We start from the raw sequence: 22291 nt of genomic DNA, 5'->3' as shown, positions 1-22291 counted from the left end.
ACCTCTGAGGCACACTGCAACACAACTTGCACAGGGAAAACCTATGGTAATCTTCTGAACCTCCACCCCATGTACTGAAAGAAACATCTGTCTCTCCACACATGCTCCATGCAAGCAACACTTAACTAGACAAGACACTTGGTTAAACTAGAAACACCTAAAATGCAAATAAACCCACATTAATTATTAACATCCCTTTTTTCTTCTTGGCAATGGGGGAAGACTCAGAGTACTCGAGTTGCTTCCATGAACAGTCAGCATCAAGTCAATCACAAAACATCTACTGGTGGTTTAAAAAGTCACTGTCACCTCAATCAACCGCATAAATCAACCAAGCCTGAAAAGATCGTTAAACTTCACAAGACTAGGACAGTAAGTTATAGGAAGTCACTTTCAAACTGCACTGACTTCAAAAGGGTGCATGGGACTAGTTTTGATCCTCTCTACTCACCACTTCTGAGGACAGTCAACAACTACTCAGCAGCTTCTCATGAGTAACAGTGTTCAAAGCACAGGTGATGGTTTTGAATGCTGCCCTAGTACAGATTAAGTGTTCATGTGACAAGAAGTTACTGATCACTGCAAAATCTGAGTTTTCATGCCAGGCTAACATCTAGCTTTCAGGACACAAGAACTCTTATGCATCATGCTGTTATAATTTCACTTTTTTTTTGCATTATAACTTACAAACTGAAATAGGTGACTTTTGATGCAAGTCACAGCTGACACAATTTGCGAAGTCAATCAACCAATTCTTTAACAGCAGCCAGGAACTCACTAATCATACACCCTGCTTCCCTATTTTTTTACTATGCAGCTTTTAGCAAACCAGTGAAACAAATCTCATTGTGTGGCACTAATTTCAGGTTCATATACAGCTTTATGTCTGAAATGCACTAGATTTTTCTTCCTTCAGTTTGCATTGTATTTGATAGCACGAGTATCATATCCAAAGCATAGGAATAATTCAGTGAAATTACCAATGAATTCTGGAGGCATTTGTTGGTAACAAAATAATAATGGTTATGTGCAGGGATCTTAATTTCATTTATGGATACTGAGAATAGAATCCTTAAAAAACCAAATCTTGTAAGGTCTCATCCTTACTCAGTCAGTTTTGAAGTTTCCTTCCAATGCTGCTCACTACAGCTCTGATCTTATCTCCAAAAAACCTTCTCCTACTGAAGTACAAGATTCCACACTTCCCTTCCCAGGTTTAAGCTCTTCATACCTCCCCAAGAGTCTCCTTGTCAGGCAGCTCCCTATCACCCCACATCTGGTTCTTTTTCCTGTTTTTATTCCTTCTCACCATTTGAGTGCATAAATAAATCCTTTCCCCTTTCCCATCCCAAACCAACACTCTTCTCACAATTTCATTTTAAGGTTCCTTATCCAAGTCCACTTTCCTGCAGTCTTCTGATCAACCTTCCCAACCTCAGCACAGCATTAACTGCCTGGATCCATAGCTGCTCTTTAGCACAGTGTTGACAGCTATGAAACCTACAGCAATTCAAGGAAACACAATGGACAAATTATAAGAGGAAAAAAAATGCGGCGGAAAATTCAGAAATAGACGAGCTGCAGGATGCAACACTGTGCCAAGGACTTGCTATGTGACATGTGGTGGCAAAAAATTATGAACTGAATTTATGACTACAAACAGAATCAGGTCCACACTCTGTGCATGCCAGCAGGAGGTATGTATGATGGGGACAGCAAATGCAGTCATTCCTATATCAATATGTGTATGTACAGAAACACTTTCAGGCAGATATATATATGGGGCACACAGAGATGTGTATCTGCTTAGACAGGTAGAAAGATAAGAGTGACAAGTAGATACACTGGATACTTCACAGCAATCCATAAGGCTGAGTCTGAAACATGCAGACCGTCCCCTTCACACCTCAAGGTGGCACACAGGCACAGTGAAGGTTTCTAGTTCGCAGCAAAATGGAAGTGCTAGAAACAAATCTTTGGATTTCCAGCAGAGCCTTCTGCTTTACTCTTCATTTCTATGATCCACTGGGATACAAGGGTGTGCAAGCAACCATCATGGCCAAGGGGTTAAACATGCTCCCATGTTGCCAGATGAAGAACTGTTTGCACACCTGGTGGCTTAATACAATGATTATTCTTCAAACCACCAGCCTGTGGAATGGAACTGCACACTGCTTATTCTGTAAGATCATGTTGAAAATACAAACCAAGAAGAACAGGAGAGTAACCAGATCAGTTAAGCCAACTTTTCTCCTAATCTGGAAAGCAGTGTTTAAGTATGACTTTGGGGTCACTGACCACCAGGGACCATCATTTAACCAAACCATTTGAGCTATTTTGGTATGAAAGGATGCACCTGGCATTAGGGGTATTGGCACAGCATTTGAGGTCATGGAAGCAGCCTGTAAGGTACTTTTCCAACCAACTGGATAATGTGAGTAATGGATGATCTGGATGCTTGAGAGCAGTGGCTTTTAATCCAGGAAGCATGAAACTGGGACAAAAGACCACAGTATACATATCCCACATGGCAATAGCTGTTATAGAACAGAAAGAAGGACACTGGGTATCACCAGCAGAATTCTGGAACACCAAGTTTTCCTTGGAGCAGGATGATGAGGAACGTACAGTAGCTACTGCTTTGAACCCAGCCATATTTCTCCATGCTTCAGAAGAAGCCCAGAGTTCTACCATGACTGCCTGGTAAGCACTGAACAAGTGTATTCTAGCAGACCAAATCTCAAAAGCAATCCAACCCAGGACCCGGAACTGGAGCTATATACCGATGGGAGGAGCACAGTACAAAGTGGAATATGGGTTTCTGGTAACACCAGGTCACCAGGGTTCCCAACATCTGACACCCTCCCGGTGGGGTGAGTATAGGCCCCCTAGAATGACAGCCCATACCAGCTGAGGACTTCTTACCAGCGAGGTCCAACGTCCTGTCCACAAAGATGACAGAAGCCTTGCTGGTAGCTGTCCTCCTCCTGTTTTTGGCTGGAGCGTAGCTTGCCAGTTCAGCGGCGACGACCCTGCTAAGGGCCCCTACAGCGAAGCTCTCCTCCCGCAGGCCCAGAGCGGTGAAGAGAGAGTCGAGGTCACCCACCAGGGCCCGCACCGCCGCCCGCAGCTCGGCGGGCAACGCGCTCAGCCCGATCTCTGCGGGGCCGGGGCCGCCGGGGCCGGTCAGTGGCGGGAGGAGCGCTGGCAGGGCGGGCAGCAGGCAGAGCTCCGGCGAGACGGGCGCCAGGAGCGGCGGGCCTCGCAGCACCACCTCGGCGCAGCCGCCCTCACCCATCCACCGCCGCAAGGTCTCCTCCAGCTCGGCCGCCCCGCCGCCCTCCGCCTCGTCGCCGCACACGAGCACGCAGTGCCGCACGGCGCCCTGCTCCAGCACGCCGCGCACCGCGGCCGCCGCACCGCCCCGCAGCGTCCCGCTCACCACGAACACGACGCAGGCCGCCCCCGCCGGCACCGCCGCCTCGGCGGACAGTGCGCTGATAGCCAGCGCCCCGGCCGCCAGCAGCTCGCCCGCCCCGCCGGCCCAGTGCAGCGCCTCGGCGGAAGGCGCGTCCATGAGGACGGCGGCGTGGTGAGCCCGGGCCAGCGCGGGCTCCCAGGCTCGGCGGCTCAGCTGCCGCAGCAGCTCCGGCACCGCCATGGCGGTGACAGCCACAACACACTGCACGTGCTGGGCGCGCCGCCGGCGCCGTGAGATGATGTGTCGGGAGCGGGTTGGCTGCGGGCGGGCGGGGCGGGGCACTGGCCGTGCCCGGGCCCCGGCTGTGCGACCGCCCCGGCTGTGGGACCGCCCCGCCTGTGCGACCGCCCCGCCTGTGGGACCGCCCTGCCTCTGTGTGACCGCCCCGCCTGTGGGACCGCCCCGCCTGTGGGACCGCCCTGCCTCTGTGTGACCGCCCCGCCTGTGGGACCGCCCCGCCTGTGGGACCGCCCCGCCTGTGCGACCGCCCTGCCTCTGTGTGACCGCCCCGCCTGTGAGACCGCCCCGCCTGTGCGACCGGCGCGGCGCTGCCGGGTGACACCGCGGGACCAGCTGTTTCCCCGGCACTTCAAACGTACAGCACCCGAGAGGCGAAACTTTCGTCACTCTTCCCTGCCCTAGGATTGTGTATTTCGTGTGTTAGTGTTCACAAATGCTTTGGTGAATGAGCTGGCAACACCGAGTACTCCTACTCAATAAATGCGACTTTTCTCTGTACAGTTAGAGAAGGATGACAAATTAGTTTAATTCCATTTCTCCCTTTAAAAGCCCTTGATCTCGAAATAAGTTTCAAAGCTAACGAGAAAAAAACGCCCTAACAAGCATCTACAGTTTCTTTTCCCCGGAGAATGGATGGCTCGCTTGCAAATCTGTGTTCTATGCTGTATTCACTTGGGCAGCCTCCTTGGTACACATCGAGGAAGGTACCTTTTCTGACATAGCAGGATTATCAGCATTAACAAAGAGATAAAATACTTAATGATTCAACTCCATCTTAACTAGTGTTCTTAGCTGTCTTACAGATTCAACTAGTTTCAGAACACTGAAAAACATGAGTAACGCCAAATTCAGATTTCCAGTAATTAAATCGGATCCTTTCCTTTCAGTGTTGTCCACTGACATTCCTGCTCAGATGCATTCTTCCCTATCTTTGTGCTGTTTCTAGCACCAATCCATTAGTTTAACCTTAGGACATATAGCTTCATGATGCTAGAAAAATATGTAAGTTAATACCCTTCTTTTGTTATTACTGACTCTTGATATTGACTATTTTGATTTGAAAAATGAACACTAGGAAAGGATGAGGGATAGTTAACAAATAGGCCCCTGAGTTTATAAACAAGTAGAACTATCCTCTTCTCAGAATAAATTACCTCAGAGATTATGTATCTTTAGAGTTTTCTCTAAAGTATCTTTGTGGTTGAGTGCCACAGACAAAATCTAGATAAATTACAGCTTGCCCAACAATTTAAAAGGGGTGCTTTACCATTAAAATCTTTAAAATGGAAGAGGGGTGGGCTGACCTCTTTTAAAAGATTGAGGCCTTTTTTCAGATATTATTGTCAAAACACCAGATGTTTTCTTAAGAAAGTGAATAGTTTTTTACTTTATTAATATTGTATAGATTTCAATTAGTTCTGAATATGCCACTGTTGAAAAAAAGAAAAATTACTTGTCAGAAGACAAAATAAAGTTAGTCAATTTAAAGCACAATGGTTAAATTATGAAACAAACTGATCTAAATAGTTTTTAAGCTTATTTTATCCCTTGTGCAAGGTGAAAACTACTGTATTAGAAGAACTGCACTAAAGGGTTCCCATAAACTTGGTATCTTTTCCTGCGTTTCTAGGGTGTAACCTAAGAGTTAAGATGGCAATGCAACTTGCAAAGATGCATTGTCTTCAGCCTTTCAGTTACTCAAAGCCTTAGAAGAAACAGTTTTTGCAGGCCACAACTGTATTTCAAAGTGGATTTTTCCATCACCACCAGCTCTGTGTGATTTCCCTTTAAAGGTTTGTACAAGGAAAACTCCTTGGAGGATCTGCATCAAAGTATTTTAAGACATTTTTTGTTCTTAGCCTACTCTTGGTTTGTTGCGTTTTTCTCAAACATGGTTTCCTTCCTTCCTTCCTTCCTTCCTTCCTCCTTTCCTTTCCTTTCCCCTTTCCTTTCCTTTCCTTTCCTTTCCTTTCCTTTCCTTTCCTTTCCTTTCCTTTCCTTTCCTTTCCTTTCCTTTCCTTTCCTTTCCTTTCCTTTCCTTTCCTTTCCTTTCCTTTCCTTTCCTTTCCTTTCCTTTCCTTTCCTTTCCTTTCCTTTCCTTTCCTTTCCTTTCCTTTCCTTTCCTTTCCTTTCCTTTCCTTTCCTTTCCTTTCCTTTCCTTTCCTTTCCTTTCCTTTCCTTTCCTTTCCTTTCCTTTCCTTTCCTTTCCTTTCCTTTCCTTTCCTTTCCTTTCCTTTCCTTTCCTTTCCTTTCCTTTCCTTTCCTTTCCTTTCCTTTCCTTTCCTTTCCTTTCCTTTCCTTCTGTATCTGCAGCCAGAGGAACCTATTCTAATTCTGCTGTCATTTAATGTCAGCCAGAATTGTGTTAAATGGCAAGCAAAACAGAAATGAAAATTCAGACACTGATCTCTACAAAGAGGTATTACATATACACATCTTATGATCAACAAATGACTTGAAATGGTGAAAAACGCCTTTACTGACTCCACAACTGTTTGTTTAAAAAATGAAATAGCAAGATGATAACCTACCCTATTACATCACATCATTAATTATCTGTACACAATACACAGACATTTCATTTTAGGTGAAAAAACAAATTGAGTGGGTTGGTTGTTCATGCGAACTCCAGTGAAATGTCATGCCACATATGAAACTTTCAAATAAGCTCCTCTATGCAGGCAATTCAAATAAGCTCCCCCCACTGAGAGTTGTGTTTATGTTACAGTCAAATCCTCTAGACTGATTTTTCCCAAACTGACCTGCTGCGAAAAATCAGGTCCCTGTTTTAGTTCTCACATGTGTCCTGACACACCACAAGCTCCATCTGTACACACAACTGGTCGAAAGTTGTTTGGACAGTTGTTGGTACTTAAAATTTTCTAATGCATTTTGCAGTTGTTGTCTCGCATTCACAGATGTAAAGTGAGCAAAGCACCAGGAAAAATGGCTCACTACTCCCCACCGCTTTTAAAACAGAATTAATGGAATTCATAGAAATACTTTGAACGCAGAAACACTTTGCAACACTCACAACACACTATGAATGTTAAATTCTTACTCTACCTAAAAAGAAAATCAGGAAATTCGTGGAGAAAAAGAAAAAAAAAAAAAAAAGAAGAGTTGTTAAACCTAAAATACTGCATCCAGCTGGGATAGTCCCTGAGCAGAGGGACAGTACTAGCAGAAGCAGCGGCGTGTTTACCCCGCAGTTACGCTTCCCCGGCAGCTGCCAGTAGATGCACGGCACTGGAGCGTAAGCGTGTTTAGCCAAGTCCTGCTCCTGGAGATAGGCAAGGGTGTTCTCGAGATCTCCATGCCGCCGATGATCCCTGCTGAGGGGATGGACGGGCGTCCAGGGACGCAGGACAGCACAAGGACCACCGAGAGCAAAGGGCAGCGAGAGGAAGGGAAGGCAGCTCTCGCAGCGCGCCTCGGGAGAGCAGCGAAAGCACAGCCGCGGTGAGTGGCAGCGCACGGAAGGTGCCCGGCCGGCTCGGCGGGGAGGGCAGTCCCGGGGCCGGGCCCGGCCGGGCCGCCCCCCGCAGCCCGTGCCCGGGGCGCCGCGGGGCCGGGCCGGGCCCGCTTCCTGTGCGTGTCACTCACGCGGGGGGAGGGGAAGCGCCGGGCGGCGGTGGTGGCGGCGGATCCTCCGCGAGAGGCCGCGTTGGGCGTTCGCAGCCGCCCGCCCGTGCAGCGCCTGGCCGCGGCCCGAGGCGCCGCGGGAGCGCGGGGGCGGCGCGGCGGGGCGGCCCGGCGGCGGGAGGCGCTGCCGGGGCCGGGCCGCGCGTCCCGCGGGAGGCGGCCATGTCTACCGGCGAGGCGGAGCGGCTGTCGGCGGACGCCGATGGGGCCGCCGGGGACGAGGAGGAGGAGTGGCTCTATGGCGGTACGGACCTTCCCCGACCCCCGTGCCCAGCCCGCCTCTCCAGCGGGCCGGCCCGGCGCCGCCGCGGCGGGGGGGCCGTGCGGGGGTGCGCAGGCCGCGGCGTGCGCCGCCTCGCCGGGCCGCTGAACGAGGTCCCCCAGTCCCGCCGTCCCCGGGACTGCGCAGCCCCCTCTCTGCTCCCGGCCGGCCCCCGATGGCGACGGCTCCCGGCCCCTTCCCCTCCCCGGTCTGCGCTGCCGGTGCCGCGGGCCCTCGGCCCGGGCCGCGCAGGCCGAGGCGTGCTGGGCCTCAGCAGCGAGAGCCCCGCGTGGTGTCCCTGCCCCACAGGCATCCCTGCGGGGACCGAGCTCTCCCTGGTGCTCTCCTGCCCGAGCTCCCGGCTTTGAAGTACTGAAACAGGCTTAACCTTTTATGTATTAACTTTTTTAAAAAAAAAAACTTTAGGGACTATCTTTACGTTCAGATGTTAATGAAACATATAAACTAAACCTTGCCCATGTGGTGGACCTGTCACTATAGAGCACTGTGAGCGCTCAGGGGTCTGGTCGACTGATTTCACAACTGAAATGTTAAGAACGTGTCTTAATAGTCATCTGAAGACCTGCCTAATATTCTATATGCCAAGATAATCTGTCACAGTTGATATGCTAGGGATTTTATTCTTAAATATTGTGTTTCTTTTCTCTTATGGTAGATGAAAATGAAGCAGAGAGACCAGAGGAAGAAAAATCTAGGTGAGTGTCCTGACAACTGGAAGCCCTGTAGCATGGCTGCACAAAACCTGTGTACACTGCATTCGTCTTCCCAGCTCCTTGAAAGCTGGTAGCACCTGAACACACTCTGGTATCTCTGAAATGTCCTTAAGATAGTATGTTTGGACTTTGCTTTTCTGTGAAGTGGCTGTACCTGTGAAATTGGGTCACTTAAGTATGAAAGTTACTTTAATTGTATGGACAGCAATAATCCCTCACAAAATGCCAACCGTTTTTTAATTTTTGTAATCATTGTGCTTTTTAGTCTTAGTGATGGATCAGGACTTGTTTGAGATAATTTGGCAATTAAAAAACATCCTATCTCCCAAGAGTTTGCAGTGTAGTCACAAAAACAGAAATACAAGGAAGCTGTGGAAGATTACCGGGTAGTTTGATGTACAGATCACATCTGCTTAGGCTTTCAGGGTTTTACCAGTAAGACAATATTTGAAAGTAACTTAGAGAAACTTAGGAAAGCTTTGGAGTAATTTGAGGGGAGCCTGCTTGAGTTACAAAGAATGTATGACAGCACAAAGATTCTCCCTTGAAAATCTAACAAAGTTAATGGAAATTAGTAATGAGGACTGACTGGAAAAGGGAATCAGTCACTTGTGCTGAGTGAAGGAAATTCTCATTATTGGTAAAATATGGCAATTATTGATTGTCAAGATACATAAAACAAATAAAGGGAAAATCAGTATATTAAAACATACGCTGTTATTTTCTATAGATGTTTCCATTTTTTTCAGTGAGAACTCTTGCATTTAGTTAGCCTTGGTGGACTGCTTGATTATAAGCTTCCTCAGTTGCTCGTTTGTACTCATGTCACCTTTTGACAAGCATAGAAAGATAAAGAAGGAATGACCTCCACCACATGACTACATATGATATCATTGTGAAGCAGCTACTAGGTGTAATTATTTGATTCCAATTATTTCTGTAGTATAAGAAACAGAGTTGTTTTCCTTCACTTTTTCCATGTCACATAACAGGTTTTTAGACCTCTGTTACATTTGTCTTGAATCTCTTCCAGGATAAAGAATTCTAGTTATTAATTTGCTTTTGTTCAGAAGCTATTCCTTATCAGTTGATTCCTTATGTTCAGTTACCTTTTCTTGAACTGGCATCTTTGTCACTATTACTGTTATTTAGGAAAATTACTTGCATGGAGGCCATAATGATCTTTAGAAACGGTGTACTCCAGTTTTTGGTCAATATTGTCTAGCTTGGCATTTGGTTGTCTCAATGCATAATTTGGACAAAAAGCATAACAAACATTAACTTACGTGTCTTGGGAATTGTGTTTTGAACTGTGGAAGTATGGGGGCAGTTCAGCTGTTAAAAGGTTTGGTCTCTGGCCTCTCAGTGTTTATATATACAGAAATTGTGAGGTGTTAGGTTCTGTACATAGTCTGTCATTTTGCCAGGTGATGAAGTGAAATGATCAAGCTTGAATACTGAGGCAATATTGGGTGCAACATTCGTGGGTGTGTTGCCAACAGAGTATGGGGTTAGAATCATTCTGTTCAGTAAAAATTGATAATTGCACACCCTGTTTCAGAAGTACCTTTTCAGTGAAAGAATATTGTTTCTAGATGGCTCCCTGCTTACTCTGTTATTTGTGTTGCAGCATCCTTGCAGCTAATGGGTCTGTGGAAGTTAAAATATTCCTGTGTAGGAAACAGCAGTAGTTTGGCCCAGTGAGACAGCTCATTTGCATGGATGTCACAGTACTCATCCTTTTCGATGGACCAGTAGTTTTAAAATTTTTACAGTTGTCAGTCTACAATTAAAATGTAATTGAATTAGTCATTGTAACTATTCCATATGGTAGAAGAAAATTTCACAATGCTGATGTGGGAATTCTATTTCAGTGAAACATTACCTATGGGTATTTAAATGTTTTTTTCCATTATGTCTTTGAAAAGTATCAAATCTGCAGGGGAAAAAAAATCCCAAACAACTTACTCTCCCTTCATATGTTACAAAGTATTTCAGTTTGATTTCAAAAGAAGATCCAAGTGTAATGCCTCATTATTTCCAACTATTCTACAAGCATCCAGTTAGTATGATTTATGATAGCTAAATATTGCTAATATAAAGTTATATTCATTTTGGGTTTTTTTAATAAATTGACTTTGTTTTTTAATTAATGCAGAAGACAACTGGAGCTTTGGCTTTTCATCTGGAATGATGTAGCAAAGTTTTTTTCCATCATTAGCTGATACTTGTGAAATAACATATACATAAATACCTAGTTTCATCTTTTCCTGTTTGTTTTTATTAAAGTGCTCCACCCCCACCTGGAAGTGAAGAGGAAGCTGCAGAAAATGGCGTTGTGAAAACGGTAGTTTTAAATGTGTTTTTGAAATACTGTTTTAATATGTTTTCATTCTATGATTTACTGAGAATTCTTAATTTGACTAGGACTTATATTTAAATGAATGACTATCTAAGTGCCCTTTGTTTTTCAAAAATGTGTTTGTGATCTCTAGAAAGTGTAGAAATTACTAAATTAGGAAATCAGCTGCTGTCCACTTTTTAAATCTGATTTACAGAATATAAATTAATAGTACTCCCAGGTTTCTTTGGGGGGCAGAAAGATGGTGCTTGAAGGCACCTCTCTTTTCTCAGAGATATCCTTTTCAAAATGATGGTCTATTTTTTCTCAGTGATAAGAAAGTAAAGTCCTCTGTTCGTTTTTCTTTTTTTGAATGTGATAGAAAACCAGCATTTGCAGAACTGTGTGAAAGTGTGAACCAATTACACATGCCTTTCAGAGGCAACATAACACTTGTTTTGTAGTAGTCTTTAATATTTAGTATGTCTGATGACATCAATGTTAGCATGATGAAAGAAAGGACCAAGAAATTAAATTTACAGTTGCTGTGTTGGTTAAAGGATTCAGGTTACTGTGAATGGGAAAAATTAAGTATGAGAAGTTCTATGAGAAAATTGTAGTTTTACTTCAGTGGTACTTTTTAGCTTATATCTTCCAAGAAATAATTTTAAGTGATGCAGAAACCATTACTGAGATACTTTTGCAAGTCTCAAGGACTGACCTCTTAGTGAAGTACTTTTTTTGCAGTAACTTAATTTTTTAATGGAAAGCATTACAGTGTATTTAAAATTGGGGGAAAAGTTATTAAAACTTTAAAAATTATTTCAGTTGTTTAAACTGTAAAGCTACTTAAAGTGCATCAGAGGTGCACTTTATATTTCTGGAAATCCTTATAGGCTCAGTTTTCTGGTATTTGCATGTTTTTTGATTTTTTTATCTATATAAAGCCTGGCATTGTTTGATTATCATTAGAATATCCCCATAAAATTGAGAACTTCATGGTAAATGGTGTCCATGAGCATTCAGCAGCAGCTTAGAAAAATAGGTGTTGATGAAGTTGGTTGAATAGGAACAGGTGAATATTTCTGTGAGGAGGGAACTAAGAAATCATTGATTATAAGTGAAGTGGGTTTTGCTGGAAAAGGTACATTGTCCAGACAAATTTTTTTCCTGTTTGTTGCCTTTTTAATGACATCTCTGTGGGTTACCTGGTGAATGATGGATGAATTTGTACTTTTCAGCCATAGGCAATTGAAAGACTGTCTTCAGCTGTCATTTACAGAATATCCATACTGACCTAGATTTGCCCCATCTTCCCTACCCCAAGAATTCCATCATTATGAAATTATATTAATGTTGTGTAGTGAGGATGAACTGCACTCCAGCATCTTATCTTCTAAGGAGCTGTTGATTTTTTTTTTTTGTACCAGGCAGCTTAATAGATGGTAGACATGGGCCTGAACTCAGCTGTGCATGGGTAACTGCAGGCTGCCAGGGCAGAATCAGTTTGGCTTCGATGTTTTCAACCTCTTGCTGAAGGATTCCAGTATGTGAATAAGGGTAATTTGGTTGGAAAACTTCACTTGGATTCCACAAAGTTTTTGACTGGTTAATACATGATTATTGAATTCTGCATAGAAAAAAGGAGAGTGATGTTCATTGGGAGGAAAAAAAACCACATCTACAAATGAAATTGTCTGAATTGATCATTACCACTTAGGAAGGACATGTTTAGTGCTAGTCTGGAGTCTGAAAAGCTTAGTATATCATACAACATGCTCCTGTATTTGAGTTTTCAGTCTGTTTGCTGAAATGTCTCAAGTATTTTATTTAGGAACTAAATAGATTTCTCCAGTGTTCATCATCAACTGGAAAAACACTTGAGTTACATTAAATATATAATTGATGATGGCGAGAAGCTAGTCTTGCATATCTCTTAGTTCTTTCCTGAGTGACAAGGTAAGAATAGTACCAGTGTGTATGAGGTTGATAGAGGGAAGAAGGATATTAGATAGTGGAAACTCTTTTATGCTTGAGAAACTGAACCTAGTGTCAAAGACACTTCTCTATTTTGATCCAGTTGTTTCAAATACTTGTAACCTTCTGAATTTACTGTTAATGCTACTAAATTCTAATGTCTAGGAAGTGGAGAATTTTCTTCTTTCAAAGATTTCCAGAATGGATAGTTTTGTCTGGATTGAGTTTCCATTGTGAAGGTAAGTGACTGCATTTTGTCTAAGCAATGACTTTTCTTTTATAGAAGGTGGCAGAGGCTGAGGATGACAGTGATAGTGATAGTGATGATGATGAAGATGATGTTCAAGTCACCATAGGGGATATTAAGACAGGAGCTCCACAGTTTAGGTAAGTTATGTGCAAACGTTAACTGGGGAAACTTTTGTGATTAGATTTGATTATTAATGCAGTCTCTTTAATACTTGCCATTTATTTACCTTTTTAATATTTTTATATGTTTTTTGTCTTTATATTTGCCACGTATTTGCAGTTTAATATTTACCAAAAATATTAGATTGTGTGCACAATTACTGTCAATTCAGAAATTTTTCAGTTCTTTAACAATGTTTTTAATAAGATACGGTGGCTTCAAAACAAGTGAAATGAAATCAGTGGGGTATAAGGAAGACTTTTGTATGAGTTTAAAGTGTGTTTTCAGATTTTGAGAAATAATTGGATGAAGTTTGTAAAGGAGTGAGTTGCTTTTTATTATGGAATGACCATGTTATATAGCTTTTTTGGAGGTCATTGCTGTGGCAGTGTCATTTTGGTTGCAAAGGATAGAATGGCAAGAACATGAGAAGTGTTTGTCCCTCATCCTGTTTTTAGTGGATACAGTTCTAATTAGACCTGTGTAGTTTCAATCCCTGTTGATATTCTCATATAAGATTTTAATGTACTTGAGGATGGTGCTGTGAGTCTCTGGAGATTATTTCTCAACATAATGGTTTAGGCATTTGTACTGATCTTGCTACTTTTATTGCCCCTTCTAGTCTTGAAAAGGGTTTGTTTTTCCCTGAACACTTTTGTACAGCGCTAATTTTACCCCAAATTATGAAAGAATATTTTTCATTGCATGAAAGTATTCTGAGGGACATGGTTTGCGTGTTTTTCTTGGCAATCCTAATATTTTTATGTTTATTAAAACCAGAGTTACTAGGGTGCTGTTTCTTAATCAAATTATGACAGGTGTGCAGATAGGTCTGACTTATGTATAGCGTTGTGTTTTTAACTTTAGAATGCAGGTGATTTACTCCTGTTTGAAACATAGTATATTTAAACTTTCAGTATTGCTTATTCTAAAATATCATGCAAATCAGTGTACTAGAAAAGCAGTAATTCTTTCAGTTCTTTATTTTTCTGGTTTCAATAGCTTGCAGTATTCTTGTGGTCTAGGCAGTGACTTCAAATTTTGTAATACTAAAGCAAAACTAGATTTATATTCTCAGTGGATTTGCTGATGCTCTTTCTATGTATGCAGAAAACCATGAGCAGATGATCCTAAATCTAATTAGAGTTGAAAGTTTTATATAGAAATGCCTGTCTTTTGAAAAATTTTTCATGGGCAAATTGGACAGAAAGTTCATGCAAGGACAGAAATCTAAAACCAACTGAATGTTGCTCTATGTTTTAACTGCAGTAGAACAAGTTCTGTTTTATAAGATTAAAGAATTTTTCATGTACTAGTCACCTGCGGTTTAAAAAACCCAATCGATTTGTTTGACAGAATCATGCACAAATACAGCATGGCAGATGAGAAGGTTAAATGTTTTTTGTCAGATTTATGCTGTTGTAGCACTTGAAAGTGAACAAGAACTGCATGGAAGTGGATACTGTAAACTATACTCTGGCCTTCTGATAATATGCTGATCTCATGACGTGTATGTATATAGGTCACCTGTGAGGATAAGTTACATTACACACAAATGGTAGGGAGAGCTAGCTCTTAATGTTACAAATGAACAATACTGTAATTCCTAAGGTAGTTAAATCTATCCAACAGTTAGGTTTCTGAGTGCATTTTTATGAAGAAAGATCTCAAGTATTCTAGCAAGTGAAAAAATTGCGTACTTTTCTGTTGGTCACTTGGATGGGCGATTAGTAGAAGAACATTGAAACAGCACTTCAGTAATTTTAGAGGAATGCTTGTATTTTCCACTTAAATGGAATTATTATGAAAAGAGAAAATGATCCATTCAAACCCTTCCTTTTTTTTTTAATTTATTTTGTTTTTACTCTATTCCCCAGACTGTCATCTGTATCCCTAAATGAACTGCATTTTTCCTTTCTCTCTCTTCTTCTGGTTCTGTCCATTCTTGTTTCTATCAAGGTCTTTATCCTTTCAACTCAGGAAGAGTGACTGGGACTTGCTTCACTACTGTTTATTAGTTGGAGAAGTTGCTACTGAGCATAGAAAGGTACTCTCTCTTCCTCCTAGGCTGATCTCTTTACTTTTGCAGTTACCAGCTTGGAAAGCTAGAGATTCAGGATGGTGATTGAGCCTAGGTCCAATATGTTTCTGGATCTAGCTATCTCTTGTTTTGTGTTTTCTTCTGGTTTGAAAGTTTTCTTTGTCTAATTCATTTTTTTGTTAATTTCTTGAAGTTATGGAGCAGCACCTGTGAATCTCAATATTAAGGCAGGAGGACGAGCTTATGGATCTTCTGGTAAGAAAATTTACACAGTAATATTAGTAAAAAATAAAAAAAAATTCGATTGTTTTGGATTAAGGAAATAATTGTTACTTTTGAAACTTCTTGATAAATTTGTCTGGCTTTTAATTTATTTTTTATTATTCTAAGTGTAATGCTTCTGATAAAATTCCATTTGGTAGAGACAGAAGGCTCTAACTTTAACTTTTCTTTACAGGTGCAAAGGTGAAAGGACTGGATCTAGATGCACCAGGGAGTATTAATGGTGTACCACTTCTGGAAGTGGATTTAGATTCTTTTGAAGATAAACCTTGGAGAAAGCCAGGTAATGTCTGGTTTATGTTAAGTGGTACACACGTGTTCAGTAGATTATTTTCATAGTGATTCCTGTTGAGTGCATGTGGATGTCTTCTTACTTATCCCTCAGAGGTGTTGTACAGCATAATTTGGAAAGAGCAACTGTGTTACTTGTTGCCTTCCTGCTGTGCTACAAAGTGCTTAGGTGTGCCCTGTTTGTTAGTATACATCCTCATCACATGTCGGGAGAGAAGGGCTGTTTTTCTGATACATGTGTATCCTGAATGCTCCTTGGAAATCTGTGTTTCTGTGGAGGTTACTGCCATTGATCTGTGCCATGGAACACAAGATGCAGCAAAATGGTAATTTGTTCTGACAGGTTCTTTAGCATGGAGAATGCTGAAACATAGCTGCCTGTGCTAGGTTGTGTTCATGCATATCCATCCATGAGCTTGGAATAAGAAACTGGGACTTGCTGCACAGACTTTCCACGAGTCTCCTCTGCATTGTCTCATTGGCTCAAGTGATTTGTCCAGACTTTTCTAATTATACCGGCATTGATTCAGTTTTTTAGTATCAATACATCTTGCTGTTGAATATAGGCTTTTTCTAGTGTTTGCCCATTGCTTTGGTAATACAAACAGTGTCTACAAAACAGGAATAAAGAAGCCTTTGTTGATTATCTGGTGTTTGAAATGTTAGCTATATTAAATAGATTCTGTGCATTTTGAGTTAAAGCTGTTCTCTCTTACACTAAAAATACTTCATGGTATCAAATGAAACTAGGAGCCAAAACAAAGTGAAAAGTCAAATACAGGGCAAGCAAAACAAAAGGCAGTGAGTCTTCACTGAACATGAAGCACATCTATAGATCTTACATTTATGTTGTTGTAACAATATGGGGGATTATAATATCTCATCATATTCTTTACCCTTGGTCCCCACTTCATGATGCTAGGCAAGTTACTGTTTGTGACTAAATTTTAATTGTTTTACGATTTTAGCCAGGAGTACTCTGTCTGTTAATGAATTGTACACTTCAGTTGTGCTTATTTAGATCAATACCTAATCAGTTTTGATGCTGTAAGTAGAGGTGCATATATGTTTCGTGGAGAAAAAATGAAATTTGTAATGTCCTAATAAACCTATGCTTCTCTACTTCAAGGGGCTGATCTCTCTGATTATTTTAACTATGGCTTCAATGAAGATACTTGGAAAGCTTACTGTGAAAAACAAAAGAGAATACGAATGGGTCTTGAAATTTTGCCAGTTACCTCAACCACAAATAAAATTACGGTAAATAGTGCTTATTTGTATTTTATGTTTTTCCCCTCTAAAGCTGCTTGTGTGTTGTAAGCTTGTTCTGCCCAGTTCAGTACATTTGTTAGAGTTTGCACCTGATTCCCTTCCCTAAATCTCGAGTATTACTGTGTTGCTTCACTGGCAATTGTGTGGATAGTGTGACAGACAGCTACAGCTAGATTGCATCTGTACCTTTATTGAGACTGTGGCCCATCATTTAAGAGTTGTGTGGTATCTTAATGGGCAATGTGTTATTTAACTTAGGCTGAAGACAAAGCTATGGAAGTAAGACCAAGTGCAGAGATTCTCGATGGCAGATACCATCTTTTTAAGGTGAATTTTAGTAACATTTTGTTGGTTGCTCTCATTTTTCTTGAGTATTGCTTCCCATGCCAGCACAGACTGATAGAAGAACAACTGATATGGACACAGCCATTATTTCATTCTCTCATCTTACATCAGTGACTTTCTGTATATGTCACAAAATGTGGATTAAAAAGTGTTGCTTTGTTCATCACTCTCCTGCAAGCATGTGAGTTAGTGGCTTGGTGAACTAACAAATTTCCCAGTGAAATTAATTTTTTTTTAATGTGGTGTTTATTTGTAGTTGTAGTGCATTCGTTTGTGCAGATTAAAGAATTTGGGCAGATGTGTTGGGGAAGCTTTTGTAGATTATGGTATGTTTGTTTTTCCTTGGCATTGGCAATTGTAGCTCTTTACTACAATGTTTTGTAACAGTTATCCTTGACAACTCTGATATGAAAATCAATCTTCCATATTTTTGTGTTGTTCTTTTGGGGTTAGTTGACAATAAATCATGTGTAATAATTTTTCCATTCAGAAGTGCTGGTTTTCGGAGAATAGGAAGACCTACATGACAGCATTTATCTTAAGGATTGAACATTTTTTTTAATCTTCTCAGTTTCTCATTTACTTGTTTGATACTAAACTTAAAATTATAACACAAAGGTTATTTATTTTACCTATTCTTAATATGTAATCATTGTTGTTCTTGAATTGTCTTTGAGGTGACTTGGAACAGTTTCTTTCTTCTGTGTACTTTGCACTTGCAGACACAGAACTGTCAATTGCCAATGGGTGTTTTGTTTTCTCTTATACGCTACTTGAGAATATTCAGTTATTTTGATTTTATTTTACCAAGAATAGATCAGAAGGTTTCTGGGGCTTTACACCTTTCTCAGTTATCATTGTAATAGTGCTGTGGGACAGTAGTAGTAGTGGGCAGTAGGAGTTACAATTTGCAACTGGTGGTGATCTCAAACTTCTCTGAAATGTTCTGAAGGGAGAAGAATAAGTAGTCCAACCCAAAACTTACCCTATTTCCAGCTCAGTACTAACTCTGGTGATCAAACAGTACCGGTAATAATTGTGTTGTAAGAGTTTGTCATGTTTTAAAAGGAGTTTATATATAATTACTAATTTAATTAACTTTTTTCCTTCTCTTCTGAAACAGTCTAATGTAATTTGCATTATATTTACATGTAATTTATATTCATCTCCTGTAACAGGCAAGAAGGTCTTCTACATTTTCCAATTGCTCATTAATTTATAGAAGTCTTTTTCAGATAAATACTTAGACCTTTTCCCCCTCATATTTCTGGATAGGAAACATTCCTTCAAATTTTAATAAATTTTAACTATTTATATGCATTTTGGTGGGTTTGGGAAATATGTGCCCTTGTGAGATTCTGCAGAAACATAGTTCACTTGCTTACAAGTTGTGAGATCACAGCTCATATAGTGTTATAGATAAGTGAACTAGCTACATAGAGTGATGTAGCTGTGTAGCTGGTACAGTGGGAGGCACTTTCAAATTAAATCACTGTATATTTGTCTTTAATGCTAACCCATGTGGATTTTTCTTCCACATGTAGCTGCTACTGATGTAAAACAATACTTCATGTACTTGCACCAAAGGTTTTGCATTGCTTTAATAAAAGAAATGTCTGGAATTTTACAGTATGTAAACAGGGTGTTTCTGAAGTATTCAGTCTGAACTAATGAAAAGTCTTTTACAATTTACATAACCCAGAGTATGAGACAACTTCCTGGTAGGACTCAGAAATTAGGTGGTTAGTAGATCTCACAATCAGTGAGGCAGGTGGAGAATCTATTCAAGTTTCTTGTCTCATGGTTTGTTAGTCAATAGCAGCCTTGTTAGCTATCTCTGTTAATTTTTAAAAGAAGGAAACTTGTTTTAAATTTTTTTTCATAATCTTAAGATGTAATTTTGCTCATATAGGGAATTCTTCAAGAAAATCAGTTTGGTCTATTCACATACAAATAAAATGCTTGGAAAATAAGTATTTAAGCTGTCTAATCTTCTGTAACAGTTCATTCTCTGGCATATTGATTGTTGCATGTATGAAACACAGTACTTAAGTAATACATCAATACAAAATACATAAATTTGGTAACTGTGCAGTGGTGACAATTTTTGAAATTCTGAATAAAGTTGGACTTTATTTTTGTGTTGGCTACATGTTTGTTGTGTGTTGGAGCTGCTACACTTGTGAGGGTAAACTAATGATGAAATATTATTTTGAAGGTACAGCAGGGCAGAACTGGAAATTTGGAGAAAGAGTTGGCAGTGCAGTCGACCAAACCTGATTTCACATCTCCTCCTGCCTTATTCAAATCAGGAATTCCAACAAACAGGTCAGTTAGCTGTAACTCGTGACCAAAAAACTCTTTCTACTGCTACCTTTATGTCTCTGAAGTTTATGATTTTTGTAGGGAAAAAAGGAAAACGCAATCCTGTAACAGGTAAAAAAGAAGGGTAGAGGTATCCTAATCACATTTAGCATAATCACATATATATACTATAACTTCTTGGCTATTTGGGAAAATGTAGAAGAAAAGGGGAGAAAAACCAGCAGGACCAAAGTAACAAGACAGTTACAAAAATCCAATTGTTGATTTATGGCACTGTGTTTTCTGTGCATAATTAAATTTGCCATCATAATATTTCTGGTTAGGGTATTAGCTAACTCATTTTGTCAGTTAAACAGGATGGAATCTGACAGCTGTGACTTTAACAAGTGGAAGAATTCCTGAAACATAGTCTCTTTCCTGAAAGGCAGCTTTGGTTTCTCCATATTTGAATGTTTTATTATATTTTCTTCAAAATGAGAGGAATTATTTCCTTACTGGGGTCCTTCTCCTAGCCCCAGGCTTTAATAAGTTCTGTCTTTTATATCTAAGCCACTGCTGTTTAATATCTGGCACTTGGCTTGGGATGAATCCATGCTTCTGCTTTACTCTAGTTATTTAGCGATCCTGTTTAGAAATTTTGGTTCTGTGCAAATTAAAAGCCCTTATATCACCATCATACTACAGACAATGGTAAGAAAGGTAGAACCGGTTGTTCATTGTGCACTTTTATTGTCAACCATTAAAGATTAGGACCTATGACTAACCTTTAGCACTTCATCCATGAGTACCTGGACTAATTTAGAGGCACTTGTGTTCAGTTATTCCATCCTGTAAGAGTCCGTTCAATACCCAAATGTACTTTCCTTGGGGGAGGAGGGCAGCATGAACAGGGGGAAGTCAGTCATACCCTTGCCTGCACTTTTTTTTCACTTCTAGAATATTCCTTCTGATAGCCTAAATTTTTCTTCAAGCTGCCAGATTATACTGCTCTGTGTTTAGTAGATTTTAGTTTTTTCCTATTTTTCTTTGTCAAAGAAACGAAAAGAGTCTTCCAAACTTTGAGCTAACCCTCTAGCTATTTTTTAAATGTTCTTCTCTGAATTGCTTTTAATGTATGATGTTCTTGTAACAGAGTTCTCAAACTGGAATGTAGTGTTCACAGGGTAAGGATTCCAAATCTATATCCAGTATAGGTTTTGTTACAAAATTTCAATTCTTTGTTTACCTCTAAACTACATTCAGGAGTAATTACCCACATATTAAAATATAGTCAAGTTTAAAGTTGTAGAAAAAAGGCATTGTGTAGATTCTGTGGTTGTGTGAAATTTGCAGTTGTGATGATTGTGGTACTTTGAGGCATTTATTTTAATGTATCACTTTGTGACATATCACTTTAACAGTTGTATCACTTGTGCATTCCAGTGGGTAGAATAGGTTGTTTTGTATGTATTTACTGGGAATACTGTAATTATGAGTTGCTACAGTGACAAAATGGACATCTTCCCTTATTTATTACCTATTCTGTGGATATACTTGCATAAATTAGATTCTTCAGTAAAGAAAGGTATTTCTACCAAGTGGTCAGAAGAGATTTTCAAAGAAAATGGTATACTCAGAAATCTGAAAGTAGCTCAATAAGTGAATATATATTAACTGTGTGGACTATATGTTTCTACTTAAATGACTTTTCCATAATACATCTACTATTTTCTGTTTATAAGTGATTTACTAACTTCTGTATAACCATATTGTTTTATGGGGTTGGACTAATTTCTTTCTTTAGTTAAAGAGTTTATTTTAGGTAGGCAGAAATTTTTCAGCAATGTAGCTCTTCAGTAATTTAAAATAATTGCCTTTATGCCTGTGGCATTTACAATAGCCTTGTTGAGAAATTGCTGAAAGCATTTCTCATGTAGCCAAAAAACTCTGAACTTCTAGCAGTAGTTGATGTATTTTGTGAAAGGGAGAGAAAACTGATACAATTTGGTATAGCGTCACTGGTTTAGGGATTTGTAAGAAAACAGAAAGACCTAGGCAATTTACCTCACCAAAAGAAGAAGCAACTCTTGTCAGTCACAGACAAACACTGCCTCCAGCGAAGCCAGATCAGGCATCAGAAAGTAGTAGGAAAAATACAGAAAGGACCAATCATGGGAATTAAGGTAAAGGGGAAAAACAACTGAGGGCATGATGCTAATTTAACATTTTAGTTCCTCACTTACTAGTCAGGACTGTAATACTGCTTCGTGGATAATTTTACACATCGACATTGCATTGCATGTAGCTCTTCAGTTGCCACTCTGGGGACAGTTAGTGGTGTTTACCTTTTTTCATGTGTTAGTAAACAAATATTAAAGTAATTTTGTGCTTGTATTTTTATCTTTTTTATTTGAGTGCAGTATATATGTGCATGTGATTGTAAATAGTCTCAAAAAAAACCCAAAAAACCTCTGAGTTCTAACAATAATATTGCTTGTTACCAATATGGAAGAGTATTATTGCTCACCAGCAAATAAATGTTACTATTCACTAGAATTACATCCTAAATGTGTAATTCAAGTGCTTGTTCATAGAGGATATCTCTGGGAAATTTTGCTTGAACAGTGGCTACCTTAATCACAACTGAGGTATTAGTTGTTTAGAAAT

At 40.3% G+C, this 22291-nt stretch overlaps 2 protein-coding genes across 3 annotated transcripts in view; one reads left to right on the top strand and one right to left on the bottom strand.

Annotated features, from left to right (window-relative positions):
- The window catches only part of SCFD2 (sec1 family domain containing 2), a 198086-nt gene extending 194425 nt beyond the window's left edge, over positions 1-3661 (bottom strand). The window contains exon 1 of the mRNA XM_033060195.2: positions 2926-3661. Within this exon, the coding sequence (XP_032916086.1) occupies positions 2926-3661 (736 nt within the window). The remainder of the gene's footprint in view (positions 1-2925) is intronic.
- Positions 3662-7505: 3844 nt separating this feature from the next.
- The window catches only part of FIP1L1 (factor interacting with PAPOLA and CPSF1), a 39460-nt gene continuing 24674 nt past the window's right edge, over positions 7506-22291 (top strand). Inside the window, exons 1-9 of one of the 2 annotated variants that reach the window (XM_033059304.1) lie at positions 7506-7610; positions 8305-8344; positions 10652-10709; positions 12964-13067; positions 15324-15385; positions 15588-15695; positions 16833-16963; positions 17234-17302; positions 19539-19648. In XM_033059304.1, coding sequence (XP_032915195.1) covers positions 7529-7610; positions 8305-8344; positions 10652-10709; positions 12964-13067; positions 15324-15385; positions 15588-15695; positions 16833-16963; positions 17234-17302; positions 19539-19648 — 764 coding nt within the window. In that variant the 5' untranslated portion in view covers positions 7506-7528. The remainder of the gene's footprint in view (positions 7611-8304; positions 8345-10651; positions 10710-12963; positions 13068-15323; positions 15386-15587; positions 15696-16832; positions 16964-17233; positions 17303-19538; positions 19649-22291) is intronic. The other variant, XM_033059305.1, reaches the window with a different exon arrangement.

The sequence above is a fragment of the Catharus ustulatus genome, chromosome 5 (assembly GCF_009819885.2).
Source record: "Catharus ustulatus isolate bCatUst1 chromosome 5, bCatUst1.pri.v2, whole genome shotgun sequence".
Taxonomy (NCBI): Eukaryota; Metazoa; Chordata; class Aves; order Passeriformes; family Turdidae; genus Catharus; species Catharus ustulatus.
The sequence above is the reverse complement of the archived record's forward strand: the minus strand, read 5'-3'. Positions and strand labels throughout refer to the sequence as shown.